The sequence below is a fragment of the Pleuronectes platessa genome, chromosome 7 (assembly GCF_947347685.1).
Source record: "Pleuronectes platessa chromosome 7, fPlePla1.1, whole genome shotgun sequence".
Taxonomy (NCBI): Eukaryota; Metazoa; Chordata; class Actinopteri; order Pleuronectiformes; family Pleuronectidae; genus Pleuronectes; species Pleuronectes platessa.
In genome coordinates, this window is record NC_070632.1 from 4,963,423 (window position 1) to 4,977,793 (window position 14,371).

Below are 14,371 nucleotides of genomic sequence, written 5' to 3' on the forward strand. Positions count from 1 at the left end.
TGTTTTTTAACTCCAGATACACAGATTACACCCATTTTTAGATCTTGCTTCTTCTGTTTTAAATGATTATTAAGAACAAGTCACATTTTTCCACAGCTTCAAACTGCTGAGTTCTGTTAGGACCCTGGATTAACAGGACACGTCTGTTTTTATTTTATTCCATTGCTTTTAATATTTTTTGTGAATATAAATGTGACCCACAAACATCATCGCTCCCAATATTTTATATGAATATTGCTATTGTAAAACACTTGCGATTTTGTCAATAGGCTCAATGTCATGTGACCCATTGATTCCACACAAATGCCCAATTGTGTAAAGATTTAAGTAATTTTTTTTATTAATCAATAACGTCTCTGTTATCACAGCCATAAACGAACACATCGTTTTTGTGAAAGCAAGAATCTTCCCCACAGCCCTCGAAGGCGTCACTGCCTACATCATCACCAAGCGTCAACTCGCTTACGCACAACTGACGCGACCAGTCGTTTCAAACAACTAACACGTTTTAAACGCGTTTAAACTCGAACCCTGAGCTTTGATTTGTTTGTCTAACAGTCAGTGAACTTGTAAAAGCAGCGGTGGACTGTGACTCTCTATCTCGTCGCCATCTTCCTCCCCAGTGAGGAGGCTTGTTGTGATTAGCTCGAGGCTAGCTCCGGCGGAGGGGGGGAAGCTAGCATCTGGACTCAGAAGATGGACAGTGAAATCCAGAGAGACGGGAGAGTCCTGGATCTCACCGACGACGCCTGGAGGGAAGACAAGCTGCCGTATGAGGATGTCACCATCCCCCTGGTACGTGTTGTAGCGCCACATAGAGACCATAGATAGAACTGCACCTGGATCAGTGTGTCGCTACCCAACACATAGTCTCTATCTGTTAAAACTTTGAATTCTACAGGATATTTATATGATTTTATATGTGTAATGTACTGAACCCCTTGTATGCTCCTGTGTGTTATTGTGTACAACCCCATGTTTACTTGTGTCTTGTTCTGTTCCTCTTTTAAATTAATATATAAAAGCGTCACATACACATCACTACAAGCTTCAGCAGGAAACCAACATTCACAGGTTGTTTACAGTCACAATTTTTAATCGGATATTGGGGTTTTCCACAAAGCAAAAGATGTAATTGATCATTCATCTTCTATCGATGTCAAACTATTTCTGTGAGCATCGAACAAACCTCATGTGTTGTGGATTTGTTCTGCAGCTAGTTGCTGAGCAGTGGAGGTTTAATGGGATTACGACACGATACAAATGACAAATCTGACGAAGCACACAAGGAACCAGTCCAATTCGATCTGTTCTCAGTTGTTGTGTGAGGTGCACAAACTTTGAATCAAAAACTTTGGCATAACGGCTTCTTCTCTTCCCTGTCCTCTGTCAGAGTGAGCTGCCTGAAGCTGAGCAAGACAACGGAGGATCCACGGAGTCGGTGAAAGAGCAGGAGATGAAGTGGACGGACCTCGCCTTGCAGAGCCTCCACGAGAACACACCGAGCACGGGGAACTGAGAGACTTCTGAAAAGCTGTGGACGTTTCAACAGAAATCTCCAAATCCTCTCAACTTCAGAGACTTCATTGCAACAAGCCAAAAGTTCTACAAAGTAAATGACTCAACTGTCCTTTACTTTCAAGTCATTGTGAAAGCTTCCCTCGCCTTGTTGTCTCGTGAAGGAAAATGTCATAACATGCTAAAGTCCGTTTGAAAATCACATATTGCCTCCTGTTTACTTTGTATTTTGAATGTATGCTCCAGATGTCTGTGGATGTAACTGAAGCATCAGTTTCACACTGAAAATCTCCCGGAGATGTGCAAATGACAAACAGAAATATCCAGACCGCGGCTTCCACCATCACTTTGTCTTTGCAGCCTCTGCCATGAGCTTGCGTACGTGGTCATGGGAGCCATCACCCAGCAGGGCCGAGGGGTGTCGGTAGGACCCACCCAGACGATCCCAGAGCGTGAAGTACTGTCCATAGTTGTAGATGAAGTGGAGGTGATGGTCCACGTGGTGGGCAGCACCGTTAATCAGACATATCAGAGGGCCGGGGATGCGGTAATCTCCGTCGTGTATGGAGATGGTCCAAAAGTTGACGAAGACAAAGAGTGAGAGATACACCACCTGTGCTGTCAATGTACAAAACGAGAATATAAAAATGTTTAAACGTGACAGAGTTCACACCGCGTTAAAATCTTGGTTTTCAAAATGTGCATAATCTTTACTCTTAACACCTCAGATGTGATATCAATGTATGTGAAGTAAAGCGTGCGAGTCAGACCACCACCTTGTGCAGGGGGAAGATGAAGGGGTAGACATGGTAGGGTAAGCTTTGCAGGAAGCCGTCCAGTGGGTGGAAGGCGTGGCTGGCAAATGGCGTGGGGATCTTGAATATGTGGTGTTGCTTGTGTAAGTACTGAGGGGGGGGGGGGGGGGGGGACACACAAATGGTTGAAATATTAGCAGATGGCAACTTGAAGAACAAACTCCCAACTTTTACTTTGCCTCTTGATCTATTTTTGGTCTCCACCGGCTCATGATGAAAACATCTGGCTGTTGCGCTGAGCATGTTGTGTACATTGAGTTCATTTGAGCCTTTTCACCTTGTAAATGAGCTTATGATGCATCCAGCGATGGATCCAGTAGATACACATGTCGGTGAAGAACAAGAAACCAGCAATGCTCAGGATCACTCCAGCCCAGCCTGAAACAGAGACAACCCATGCTCACATACAAGTCTGGGAGGGAACCATTAGTTTTCAACCTGTTTATTATATAGGAGTATAGAGAATATAGACTTTTCTCACCCAGGGACGATTCGCTGATGTGGTCGTAAAGTTTGCTGTGTCCCTTGATCTCCCAGAAGAAAAGAGCGACGGTGGGGAAGCTCATCCAGAAGATGGAGGTCACTCCCAGCTGGATTTCTTGTCTCACCTGGTTCTGTGGTCCGACCAGAGACATGAAGTTAGGATTTGAGAGAAGATTGCTTTTTAATTGTTAGACTGTTAATAGAGAGTGTCGCCGTACCTTGATAAACTGTGGATGTTTCATGAGCTTGTGGTCGAACACAGCGTAGAAGTTAAGAGCAGCAAAGCCCAGGTAAAGCAGCTCTGCTCCCATCGTTGTCACCACCCACAGGCTGATTATCTGACGCAGAGCTTCATCCTCGGGCCACGAGGCCGGGTACACGTACGGAGTGAGGACGTAGTGGTCAGCGGTGTAGAGCACATGATCCATGGCACAGGCTGCAAGTGAAGAGCAGTGGAAATATCAGCCCATATCAACAGAAAGTACAGCTCAACAGTGAAGAAATGAAGACATCTTAAAATGATTGTGAATCTTTAAAAAGTTAATATAAAAGGTCCTGCAACTGAAATTGCTCAAAACACAAGAGGTCAATATGTGTATATATTGCCAATCTTCAATTTTAACATTGCATCACATAAAACAGAATTTAAGAGGATTGGGATCAGGAAGTTTTCTCAAATTCAACAAAAACATTTCTAAGTCAACAGGACTGAAAACCTCCACGAAAGCAGTCGACACAATTTACATCAACATCTGGAACCACAGAGGAAAACAATCGTCTACACAGGAAAGAAGTTAAATTGTCCATCTTGCAGAGTTGGGAAAAATAGCAGATTCAAATCATAACTTAACAAGCTTGACACCATAATCAGTATTAAGTAAAACCTCATCTGTCTTATGTTGCTATTAATAATGATCAATAAACTTTACTTTGATTATTAGAAACGATATAGAACAGTTTTGTGTCCCTACCTGAATCAATGACCAGTGTCCCTCATCAAGCTGTGACTCCAGTGTAAAGACATTAACACTCAACGGACTAGTTCTGCCTCCATTAGTGACGCTGTGTCTGTTTGAGTGAAAACTGTTTTAGCTGTCGGCTGCAGATTGGTCGACTGATGAAAAGAGCAAAGTCCTGACATTAGTTCTTCAGTCATCAAGGCTGTGTCTGATGCATTGATTGATTTAGTTGATGAAAGGCTCTTAATCCCAATCAGACTCTGTTCAACCATTAGTCTCCACATCTAATTCCAGAGGCAGTAATCCACTCATTCAGATTCTTGTGAAAGTCCAGTTTGTTTTCTTTATATAAAGTAATCCCTGAACGTATTATATGTTACTGCCTAATTTATCACATTTCATTGTAATTTGTTTTAGCATAACATATTAGGTATTTAATGTGTAGTTCTATACTATGAATATATTCATATAAAAATTATAATTAATTTATCTATTACCAAAATTATTGAAAGCAAATATGAGCACCAGCAAAACACTGATTTTAAATATCAACTGAGGGACATTTACCTTGTCTGTAAAGTTCTCAATAGATTTACAAATATATCCACCCCATATTCAGATTTATTAACATTTTCTATATATCCAAAGCAGCAGTTTTATGCTTAAAGGCATTATTCTGTCAGGCTTTTTGAACGAGGTTATTGCAGCTGAACTAACCTGCGTAGGACCAGGGCCCGATGTCAGGATTGTGTGAACCTTCCTAGAAACATGAGCAGCTCCTCCTCACACAAAGTTAGTCCACCAGCATATGATTTGTGGCAGCAATGACTTGACCTAGAGCGTTGCAAAAATGTTCCCTGCTATTTCGTCTTTACTGTGTAATCCAATACGTTTCCCAGAAAGGTGAAGAGTTACAGGAAAGCTCTTCTTGGCTTCATTTAGTTTAGGCAGCAAGTGTCCCAACAGGATCCAGGGGAGACACATATGTGACTCACATGTGGGTGAGGGTGGAACAAGATCCCAGCATGCTCAGCAAATAACGAGCAGCTCAGTGTCAGGGAGACACCTGGTCTTCCAGCCAATTCCTGCCAATTTCAGTGCAGTTACAGTCAAATGATCTCTTTTACACGCAGACGGTTCATTTGATCCCAAGTAATGAAATTCCGCTCATCACAATATGAATGAACCTCCAGTTTAATGTCTTTTTTAACACATACAATTCATTCTTGTGTCTTGATTTGATCTGCGGGATCAAATTCAGTCTGGAAAGTCTGACCTTTACACGAACACAAAACACACACAAACAAACCCCGTACACACGCACATAGCAAAAATAAAACATGAGTTTGACCACAAGGTAACAAAAAAAACATGCTGTGTCAGCATTTCCAAGCTGACACACAAGTATCCCCCAGGTGGTGGTGTGCAGGTCGTCACTCAGTGAGAGGTGGACGATGGGACATTGTATTGTTCGAGTAAAGAGGATGACCTGCACAGAAAACCTGAGCTGGATATTATCACACAGGCAGCTTCTGGTGTCACTCTAGTTTTGTCTGAATTAATGTATTGATTAAAAAAAAGGTTATTGTGTTGATCAGGAGTCTGTGTCCCAGTTGAAAAGTGTTTCTCTGAACCTAACCTGTGCAATGAGACTAAATTCAATGACGGTTGTCTCTTTGGAAATGTGAGTAAATGGTTGAAATACTTGACACATATCTCTCTCTCTCTCTCTCTCTCTCTCTCTCTCTCTCTCTCTCTCTCTCTCTCTCTCTCTCTCTCTCTCTCTCTGTGTGTGTGTGTGTGTGTGTGACTGCTCTATATTCTGTTCATGTCAACGTGTAGCTGTCGCCCTCCAGAGCTCGCTGACGGTAACAGCACCTCTCTGTGCCGTGTGCAGGACCATCACGCTTCATCTTTGCACACTCTTCGTGGTTGTCACTCTGAATGTTCCAGAATAACACAGGGAATCAATGCAATCATATATGGTTCTTTAAAAACTTCATAAAAAACAATTATTTAAGTGTATCAAACAGCCAGTGGATCATAAACAATGATTTTCAATCTAATGCCTTTGTGTTTAAGTATCTAAGCCAGAACCCAATCTAGGTCTCGAGAGACTTCAGTATAACTTTTTTATAACTTTCGTCAACTAATAACTCATCATTGTCACCACAAGCCTTCGAATGTCTCTATTCCTCTCTTCACATGATCAGATACCTGAGGATAGTGAAATCAGAAGCTACAGGAACAGAGAGTTCTGTCTAAACGTGGGAAAGTCCATGTTTTAGCTTAAACTTTAAACTGTTAACCTCCATTCTGACCTAAGGTTCCTACAGTTATTTTTATCTCATGGACTTTTCAACTTCCACTTTTACATCCTCACTTTCATTTTCACCAAGGTGCTGAAAACTGATGTCACATTTTGAGATGGTTGAACTTTCAAATTAAAGTCTTTATTCTCACTGTACAAGATAATACGAGAACAATTAGTTCAGACTTTTCCAGAATCTTCTCTGGACTCGTTCTTGTTCACACGTCCTTGTTTTGTTTGCACGTGTCACCACCCGTAGTGACTCAGCACCTCAGATTGTGACATGTTGGTGAAAAGTATGGAAAAGTTTCAAAAGAGCGGCGAGCGCAAAAAGGGAGACAACGTTGCCTTCAGGGACCAAACACCAGCTCTGACATCCGAGAACTATTAATGTAAACAGTCTCACAGCGGAGGAAATATGTGTTTACTCGGACATAAATGATTATAGAAACATGGAATATTTCATGCGACGGGACAGTAATGTTTGTTTTTATGATGAAGCGCAAATTATTTCCAAAGCAACATGAAGTCAACACAGAGTAGCCTGGTTATTTTCAAAATAGAACGCGAATAGTGCTTTCAAAACTGGCATAACATGTATTATTCAACTAAATGTAAGCTATTGTGGTTTGTGGGGCTTCAGATTTAGCAAATAGTGAGTTGTTGTCTGCTCGGAAGTTACATGTTTCCTACTGTACGCGGTCCGTGGAGGCATCATATTGTTAGCAGAGGAGGGCCGTGTGCACAGCGGTGCGCGCCGGAGCTGAACCATGGTAACGGGTTTGTGAGGACCGTGTGCACACGCGCGAGTGAAAACACTGATTCACACGTGGTCGAGAAATAATGAAACTGGGTCTGAGCTGAAAATACTGAAATAACAAGATACTTGTATTTATAGAACCTGGATTCAGAAGGGACACAATACTTTGAATTGTGTATTTACTCATATACACAGCCGATATGGGGCATTGGGTGGATTTACATCAAAAATCTGAATTATTGTAATTGTTCACCTTGTCCCTGAGTCTCATCAGCTGGTAGTGTACTGTTAGAAACCTAAAAGATGATGTGAAACTAAAATGGTTGGTCAAACGGAAATAGTAAAATATGACGTGGCTGCACAATATGTGAGTAAAGTGCAAACTTAGGTCAGAAAGTCACAAGTTAAAGGAGTTAGTCTTAATAAACTTTAAAATAATATAGACTTTTTGACATTTGAAGCTATAAAAATTGATGTATAGGTTTATTAACCCACATAAACTATTGAATATCAATAAACTGTGAATTAATATTGGTATTTGTATCGTGTAGGTTTTATGTTTTATAGATAGAAGCTATACAAAAATATTGAGGTACATTTACTCAGTCCACATTGGTCGCAAAAGGTATAAACTAATTCCAAGATTCCAAGAAATGCAGCCAAACCTTAGAATAAAAGTAGTGAATTATATTTAACTAAATCATAAAAAAAATAAAGATTATACATGTGAGTAATGTAATCTAAACATCTACTACGACATCACAGTGTAAACTACACTCGATGTTTGATTATTTGAGCACAAACTATAAGCTTTTACATATAAAAAGAAACGTTGAATTAATTTATTCCACGTCAACACGTTACCACACGACTGCCTTTATCAGCATGGAAATTTCCCACATGGATCCGTGCGCAAACATTCCATCGGGTGCAAATCAGCTTCTATATAATATTTATACTCAACTCACACATGTAGTTAAATATAACTTTAATATCCCAGTGGGAGATATTTGTGATGTTTTTTGTCTCTACACATACATGACAAATACAGACGTTGTTATGATGAACTTTAGTGAACTCGGATCTACACACCCCCCTTTATATAACGATGTAAACACGTTAATTATTCCGGTCTTTTTTGTCTCCAGGGACGCGGGCAGAGGAGAGGGGGGATTTTCCACACGACACCTCACATCGTCTGAATCTGGGAATCTCTCCCTCCTCCTCCTCCTCCTCCTCCTCCTCTTCATCCTGCTGGCCGTGCGCACAAACTTCTTTGTGATCGCCCACTTACGTGAGCGCGTGCTACGTGACAAGCACATGTTTGCACTCGGCCCTGTTGTTCTGGCGCTGCTATAAAAGGAGCCGCCCCTGAAGTGCGTGATCACAACACTGAAGCTCAACCAGAGATTCACCTGCTCCCCTGAGGAAGAACCAGACCAACGCTGAGAGACATGGATCCTTGCGAATGCTCCAAGAGTCAGTATCTGTATTTATCTTTATTAGAGAAAGACTGTTTTTGTTCTATTTCCTATGATTCGACCTTCTGTCATTGCCAGACAACATGAAGCTAATCCCTTTTGTCACGTTCCCTCTTTATTTAGCTGGAACCTGCAACTGCGGAGGATCTTGCACCTGCAAGAACTGCAGCTGCACCACCTGCAACAAGAGTAAGTCCTCGCATCCATCACATATCAATGTAAATCTTAACGCTCGGGCTTTAGTCTTAATCCTAGACTGAGCTTTTTCTTTAACCCCAATCAGCAAATTGCCTATTTATAGTGTACTATATTTAAATTCAGCACCGTGTGCATGTTGAATTTCTCATTTCAACTGCCCAGGTGAAGCTGATTATCTCATTTGGCCTCAATCTAAAGGTGTTAATTGTGTCTCTCCACCATATTTACCATCTTTGCATCAACTAATTGGATTCAGATTTTGATGTGGTGCTTGCAGTTTCCCCCCCTGCTGCTCTAAAAGACGCCTGAAGATGAGGTGACTGCTGATGTGTCACTAATGCAGTTTTGACCTTGCGTTGCAGGCTGCTGCCCATGCTGCCCATCCGGCTGCCCCAAGTGCGCCTCTGGCTGCGTGTGCAAAGGGAAGACATGCGACACCAGCTGCTGTCAGTGAGAGGAGCCTGATGCACTGTGGAGCCATGCGCCCTACACTGATTAAACTGTAGCCGCAAATGTCTAGAATGAGAATAATGGCTTTTGTACTTGTCTTTCAATATTAAAATCAACATGTTTCCTCAATGCAGTTGTGTGGTTTCAATTACTGTTTATAAAATGAGAAGTGTTAATGCTGCTGCAGTGTAAATTAACCTGACCAAGGTCAGACTGTCAAGTGTATAGAGCTGAGGATGCTTTATTTCAACATGAGGGAAATTGAATGCGTCTGGTCGCACTAAGGTATTAAACTAAACCATTGAACCTTAGTCAAAATTAGCCAGTGATTGAAAAATACTTTTTCAAACCCCTTAAATATAATTGCAAGTGTGCAGCATTCACTTGAGGTGTAAGGACCACTTGTGATTTAAAGTGGTAGATAAAACTTTTAAATCCATAGAACTCTACTTTATTTGTCTAAAATGTGATCAGGTCTTTATTAGAAATGCTCCTAAACCTAACGTCACAAATTTGCGAACCTCTTAAAGCCAGTAAGATGTCTGGTGTGCACAGCACTTAAGGCTCTTTGATTTAGAAAATCTCCAGTGGTCTGGGCTCTGATTGGACCACTCTAGTCTCTGCAGATTAACTCTGAGGGTCATCGACCTACAGCATCCACTGCCAGAGGTGGCACAGACGACCCAGAAGCGTGAAGCTCTCCCCGCTAGAAGTAATGGTTCATGTAATGTGTGGTGTTGGTTGTGCAGTGGTGACACATTGTCCTAGGTTTAAAAGTTATCCATTTTTCAATTTGTTTTGGAAGGTCGAGGTGCTCTTTGGCAAATGATTTGATGGGACTGATTCCATTTGGTCAATTACCTATTAGTCTTTTTTTTTTTACCACCCAAATCTAGGAGGAGCAGCCACAAATAAATTATCTACATTTATAAAGTTTGTCTGACGACTAATGGACATCTAAATTCTTTGAGACGACTCTTGAGGTAATCCTATGCAAACTCTTCTACTTTTGGTTGTGGAATTTTATAAAAATCTACCTGAAAACGGAACTTAAAATGATTTAAAAAAAGTACTTGATCTCCCAAACCAAATTAATAAAACAAGTTTATTCGGGTATTTTAATTTATTTGCAGTTTTGAAATAAATTTGCAAGGCGGAACCTTCAGAGCAGGCGGAACGAAAAAGGTACACTGTCGGAGCAGCGGAAGTAACGGATACCGGAAGTGTTGCGTAGTTTCTGTATACTTGCTCCGTGTGTTGATCGTGTTTATGTCGTAATGGCGGCTCAGTAGCAGCGTTTAGCTAAAACAACAACACAGTGTTAAAAACTAATTCAAGATGCCGAAGGTCGTGTCCAGAAGCGTCGTGTGCTCGGACACCCGGGACCGAGAGGAGTACGATGATGGAGAGAAGCCGCTGCACGTCTTCTACTGCCTGTGCGGGCAGATGGTGCTGGTGCTGGACTGTCAGCTGGAGAAGCTCCCCATGCGGCCCTGGGACAAAGCCCGGGTGATCGACGCGGCCAAGCACGCACACAAGTTCTGCAACGTGGAGGTGGACGAGACCGCGTACGTGAAGCGGGCCGAGGGCATCGAGAGGCAGCGCCGCAAGAAGTGCGGCAAGTGCGGCCTGCTGCTCTTCTACCAGCACCTGGAGAAGAACAGCCCGGCCACCTTCATCGTGGACGGGGCCGTGGTGAAGTACAGCCTGGGCTACGGCGGCACCAGCGTGTACAGCACGAAGCCCGAGCCGCCCAAGAAGGTGCGCGTCATGATGACCAAGCGCACCAAGGACATGGGCAAGTTCAGCTCCGTCACCGTGTCCACCATCGACGAGGAGGAGGAGGAGATCGAGGCCCGCGAGGTGGCCGACTCGTACGCCCAGAACGCCAAGGTGATCGAGAAGCAGCTGGAGAGGAAGGGCATGAGCAAGAGGAGGCTGCAGGAGCTGGCCGAGCTGGAGGAGGCCAAGAAGGCGAAGATGAAGGGGACACTCATCGATAATCAGTTCAAGTAGACGAGTGTCACTGAGGGAGACACACACACTGTGACTGTTGACCTGTTTCCATCCATGGATCCTGCAGCTTCGACCTGATATGTTCAGCTTGTCTGGAGTAACATCGCCTTTAATATACGCTTCATATATCTGGACACACAGAAAAAAGGACTGATGAAGATGATGTTACATGTTTTTCAATCCTGGAAAGAAGTTGTAGATGTTTTGAAATGTTATTTTTTACTAAATAAACCTGTTGGTAGCATTTCCTCTTTGTGTGACATGGGCAAACGTCTAGAAAAGGTCACGGGCAGTTGGAAAAACGTGACTTCCAGGCCACTGATGCTCTGAAATTCAGGTCGAATATTGTGTACCGGTTTAGAAACGTGTATTTTTTGCACAAATACAAAGGTAATTTAACGTACAGGAGCTGAAGTGATTGTCAGACAAATTACACATTTGATAACTGACCAATTCAATCATTTACCAGGTATATTATCTGCAGTTCTTTCTGTTTTACATCATTTGAAACTGTCCGTCTGTGGGTGTTGAGCCTTGGAACAAAGCAAGTCATTGGAAGATGTTGCTTAAGGAATCTGACATGTTACACTAAACTAGAAGGATGCTCAGAGGGCCCATACCACCCCCAAGGATACTGCTGTATCTCGTCATGCTTAAGTAGGAGAAACTAAATTCCTGGAATTGAGTATTGATCCACTCAGAAATTCGATCTGTTCTCCCCTGGTCATGATTCATCCCTCTACAAGATTTTATTGAAATTGGTTCAGTAGTTTTTGAGTAAACCTGCTGTTGGACGAACAAACGCATTCTGCAATAAAAACATAACCTCCATGGCAGAGGTTTCAATTCATAAATAGATAAACAAATCACTGGATTAATCTCTGATGGAAACATATTTATCGGCGTTTAAAAAAACAGATTTCAAAGCCTTTATCCACAGAAGATATTGTGACCTGAGAATCACACATGCGCAACAAACTAAATACCCTGGAGCTGCTGAGTTCAGCAGGGAATCGAGTACTTGTTCAGTATATCCAGATGCTTCCTTAGGTTTGGTAAATTATTTAATAAGAATCTTATATTTGCATGTATGAACTGAAATTCAGTCATTCCTTCACACAATCCTCACCCTTAATATGCACAGCTTTCTCACTGGTAATTAAGAATATGAATTAAAAAACTTAAATTGCCTGTTATCTGGTTTATTATTGGTAATGTTTAAACTTGTTTGGATAAATCAGACATTTGAGTCTGTATCAGACACTGTTTAATCAGAAGATGAGTAAATAAAGGTCAGTGTATCTACCAGGTCAGACCCAGAATGTGGGTCACAGCAAACACAGGACAGACAGATTAGAAGAACAATGTGCTTTCTGGACTGGATCATAACTTGGCCACAGTTCAGAGCACGTTCAAAATATTAAGGGCTGCAGATTCTGTTGCATGATATAGAACAATTCTTTTTATATTGCAAGGAAAAAATATGCGGATTATTGTTCAAAATGTCTAAATAATTTAAACTTAATTCAGAAAATATATACAATATGTAGAATTTTTAAAGGTCAAACTGATAAATCCACTTGTAAAGATTTGGACATTTTACCGAAAAAGTCCATGTGGGACTGAACATATACCAACAAAATAATGCAACATGGGACATTATTATTAACATTTGTCCTCCATGTCAAAATATCATAAGACATACACAGATAGCCGCATTTTCTCATGTTTTCTGTTGTACAAAGGCACAGGAGTAAAATTAGCTTGTCACAAGATTAACTTATGATCACAGGGACCCTGGATATTCAGCCATGTGTAGGTTAAAGAGTCACAGAGGCACTTTTGTGATGAGCTCTCTGTGTTTTATAACAGAGAGAACACTTGTATGTACAGTACATATGTGCTTTTATATAATGATTCTTCCACATGACCGGATCTGTCCTGACAAAGCAACAGACTGTAGCATGGAAGCTACTATCAGCCATCTGGGCTTTTTATTTGCAGGCAGAGGATTTACAAAACACAATTTCAAACGTTTCACTTGTGGCCTGTTTTTACAATTATACATCACAGCAAAACCAGTTGTATGTTTTGTTGTTGTCAATCTCTGGTACCAACAACACAAAATCTTTCTCAGAGCCTAGATAAAGTCAACCACACACTGGTAAATTTGTTTCTGAGGTTTTTTATAGATAAAAGTATGTCAGTGTTTTGTATATTACTTTATTACATTTTTGTGAATGGCCCTTTCTCCACAATCCAGTATTTAATCACCAGTTATTAAGAACTTGCTATTTATAAACTTAATTTTTGTATTCTTCCAACTCAATTATGAAGATCATAAACTGTGTGTGCAGAGCATCTATCAAGCTATCATGCTACCCGACGAGAAACAGGAGGTGGTGGTGGTTTATTGTCATTAATTACATTCATTAAAACTTGTAGCTGGTTTTAATGTTAATGTTAAATCATCGCCAATGTGATGTTTTTTTTTTTTTCAGTTATCTTCCTTGGTTTTAAAGCTTAAGTTAAAAAAACGAACACCACCAAATCAAAACCAGATAACTGGTGTATGACTTGATCTCATGAGAGAAGAACAAACATCGAGAAAGGGGAACAAACATTTTAATCTTCATATGACACAGTGTGCAAGCAGACCTTGTGTTTAACAGAGATATAGTCAGTCTACTCATTTACTAACTACCATTGCACCAAACTCCCTGCACTCCATAAAACTGTTAACATGACCTCGTTAAAGTCAAAGGAGTTGAGCAGTGTTGCTTCACATTCTGACCATGAACTTTAAACAACAGTTTGAATTGTTGGAAAATAACTAATTTGCTATTTAAAAAACGGTTACGAGTGTGTGTCTGTGTGTATGTGTCTGTGTGTATGTGTCTTTGTGAAATAGAATGCATTTCTCAATCTAGCAAAAATGGATTCGGATTCTACTGCCCAGTACATGCAGGCATAATCGATGAATGTTTCCCCACATTTGGTATGAATGCTTTTAATCAAGTTGAAGTCATTTAAAAGTAGTAGCCAATAATTTTCCTATATACATAAATGTGTCATGCCACGTCTGTAAAACCTTTTTAATAGAAACTGATCCCAGAAGATGAGTCTTGGAATTAAACAAGATAAATAATACTATGCTTTGTCCTGGTGTTTGAGTAAACTGAACTCTGTCGCTGACGCTGAAGGAAAACAACTGATGGCTTGTCCCTGACATCTGCTGGTGGTTGGTAACTTATCATCAAAGTATCGCTGAAGACTTTCAAACTTACAATTTCTATGTTTTTCGACCCTGTTTCTAGGATTATTTTGGGTAGTGTTGAGGGTTAAGGACAGATAATATCACACCTTGATAAGCCCTATGA

The 14,371-nt window shown here is 41.1% G+C and overlaps 4 protein-coding genes across 4 annotated transcripts; 3 read left to right on the forward strand and 1 right to left on the reverse strand.

Annotated features, from left to right (window-relative positions):
* Window positions 1-432: 432 nt before the first annotated feature.
* Window positions 433-1,720, forward strand: anapc13 (anaphase promoting complex subunit 13). Its single transcript, XM_053427813.1, has 2 exons — window positions 433-795; window positions 1,394-1,720. The coding sequence occupies exons 1-2, from the start codon at window positions 697-699 to the stop codon at window positions 1,517-1,519; spliced, it is 225 nt and encodes a 74-aa protein (XP_053283788.1). The 5' UTR covers window positions 433-696; the 3' UTR covers window positions 1,520-1,720.
* LOC128445055 (lathosterol oxidase) lies at window positions 1,486-4,717 on the reverse strand. The gene is made up of 7 exons (XM_053427815.1): window positions 4,493-4,717; window positions 3,788-3,930; window positions 3,035-3,252; window positions 2,815-2,947; window positions 2,611-2,711; window positions 2,295-2,423; window positions 1,486-2,131 (listed from the first exon to the last, which is right to left on the reverse strand). Exons 3-7 carry the CDS (start codon window positions 3,242-3,244, stop codon window positions 1,862-1,864), a joined length of 843 nt encoding a protein of 280 aa, XP_053283790.1. The 5' UTR covers window positions 3,245-3,252; window positions 3,788-3,930; window positions 4,493-4,717; the 3' UTR covers window positions 1,486-1,861.
* A 3,452-nt stretch (window positions 4,718-8,169) lies between these two features.
* Window positions 8,170-9,104, forward strand: mt2 (metallothionein 2). The gene is made up of 3 exons (XM_053426892.1): window positions 8,170-8,325; window positions 8,451-8,516; window positions 8,888-9,104. The coding sequence occupies exons 1-3, from the start codon at window positions 8,301-8,303 to the stop codon at window positions 8,977-8,979; spliced, it is 183 nt and encodes a 60-aa protein (XP_053282867.1). The 5' UTR covers window positions 8,170-8,300; the 3' UTR covers window positions 8,980-9,104.
* Window positions 9,105-10,149: 1,045 nt separating this feature from the next.
* steep1 (STING1 ER exit protein 1) lies at window positions 10,150-11,235 on the forward strand. The gene has a single exon (XM_053427603.1). It carries the CDS (start codon window positions 10,314-10,316, stop codon window positions 10,989-10,991), a length of 678 nt encoding a protein of 225 aa, XP_053283578.1. The 5' UTR covers window positions 10,150-10,313; the 3' UTR covers window positions 10,992-11,235.
* Window positions 11,236-14,371: the final 3,136 nt, after the last annotated feature.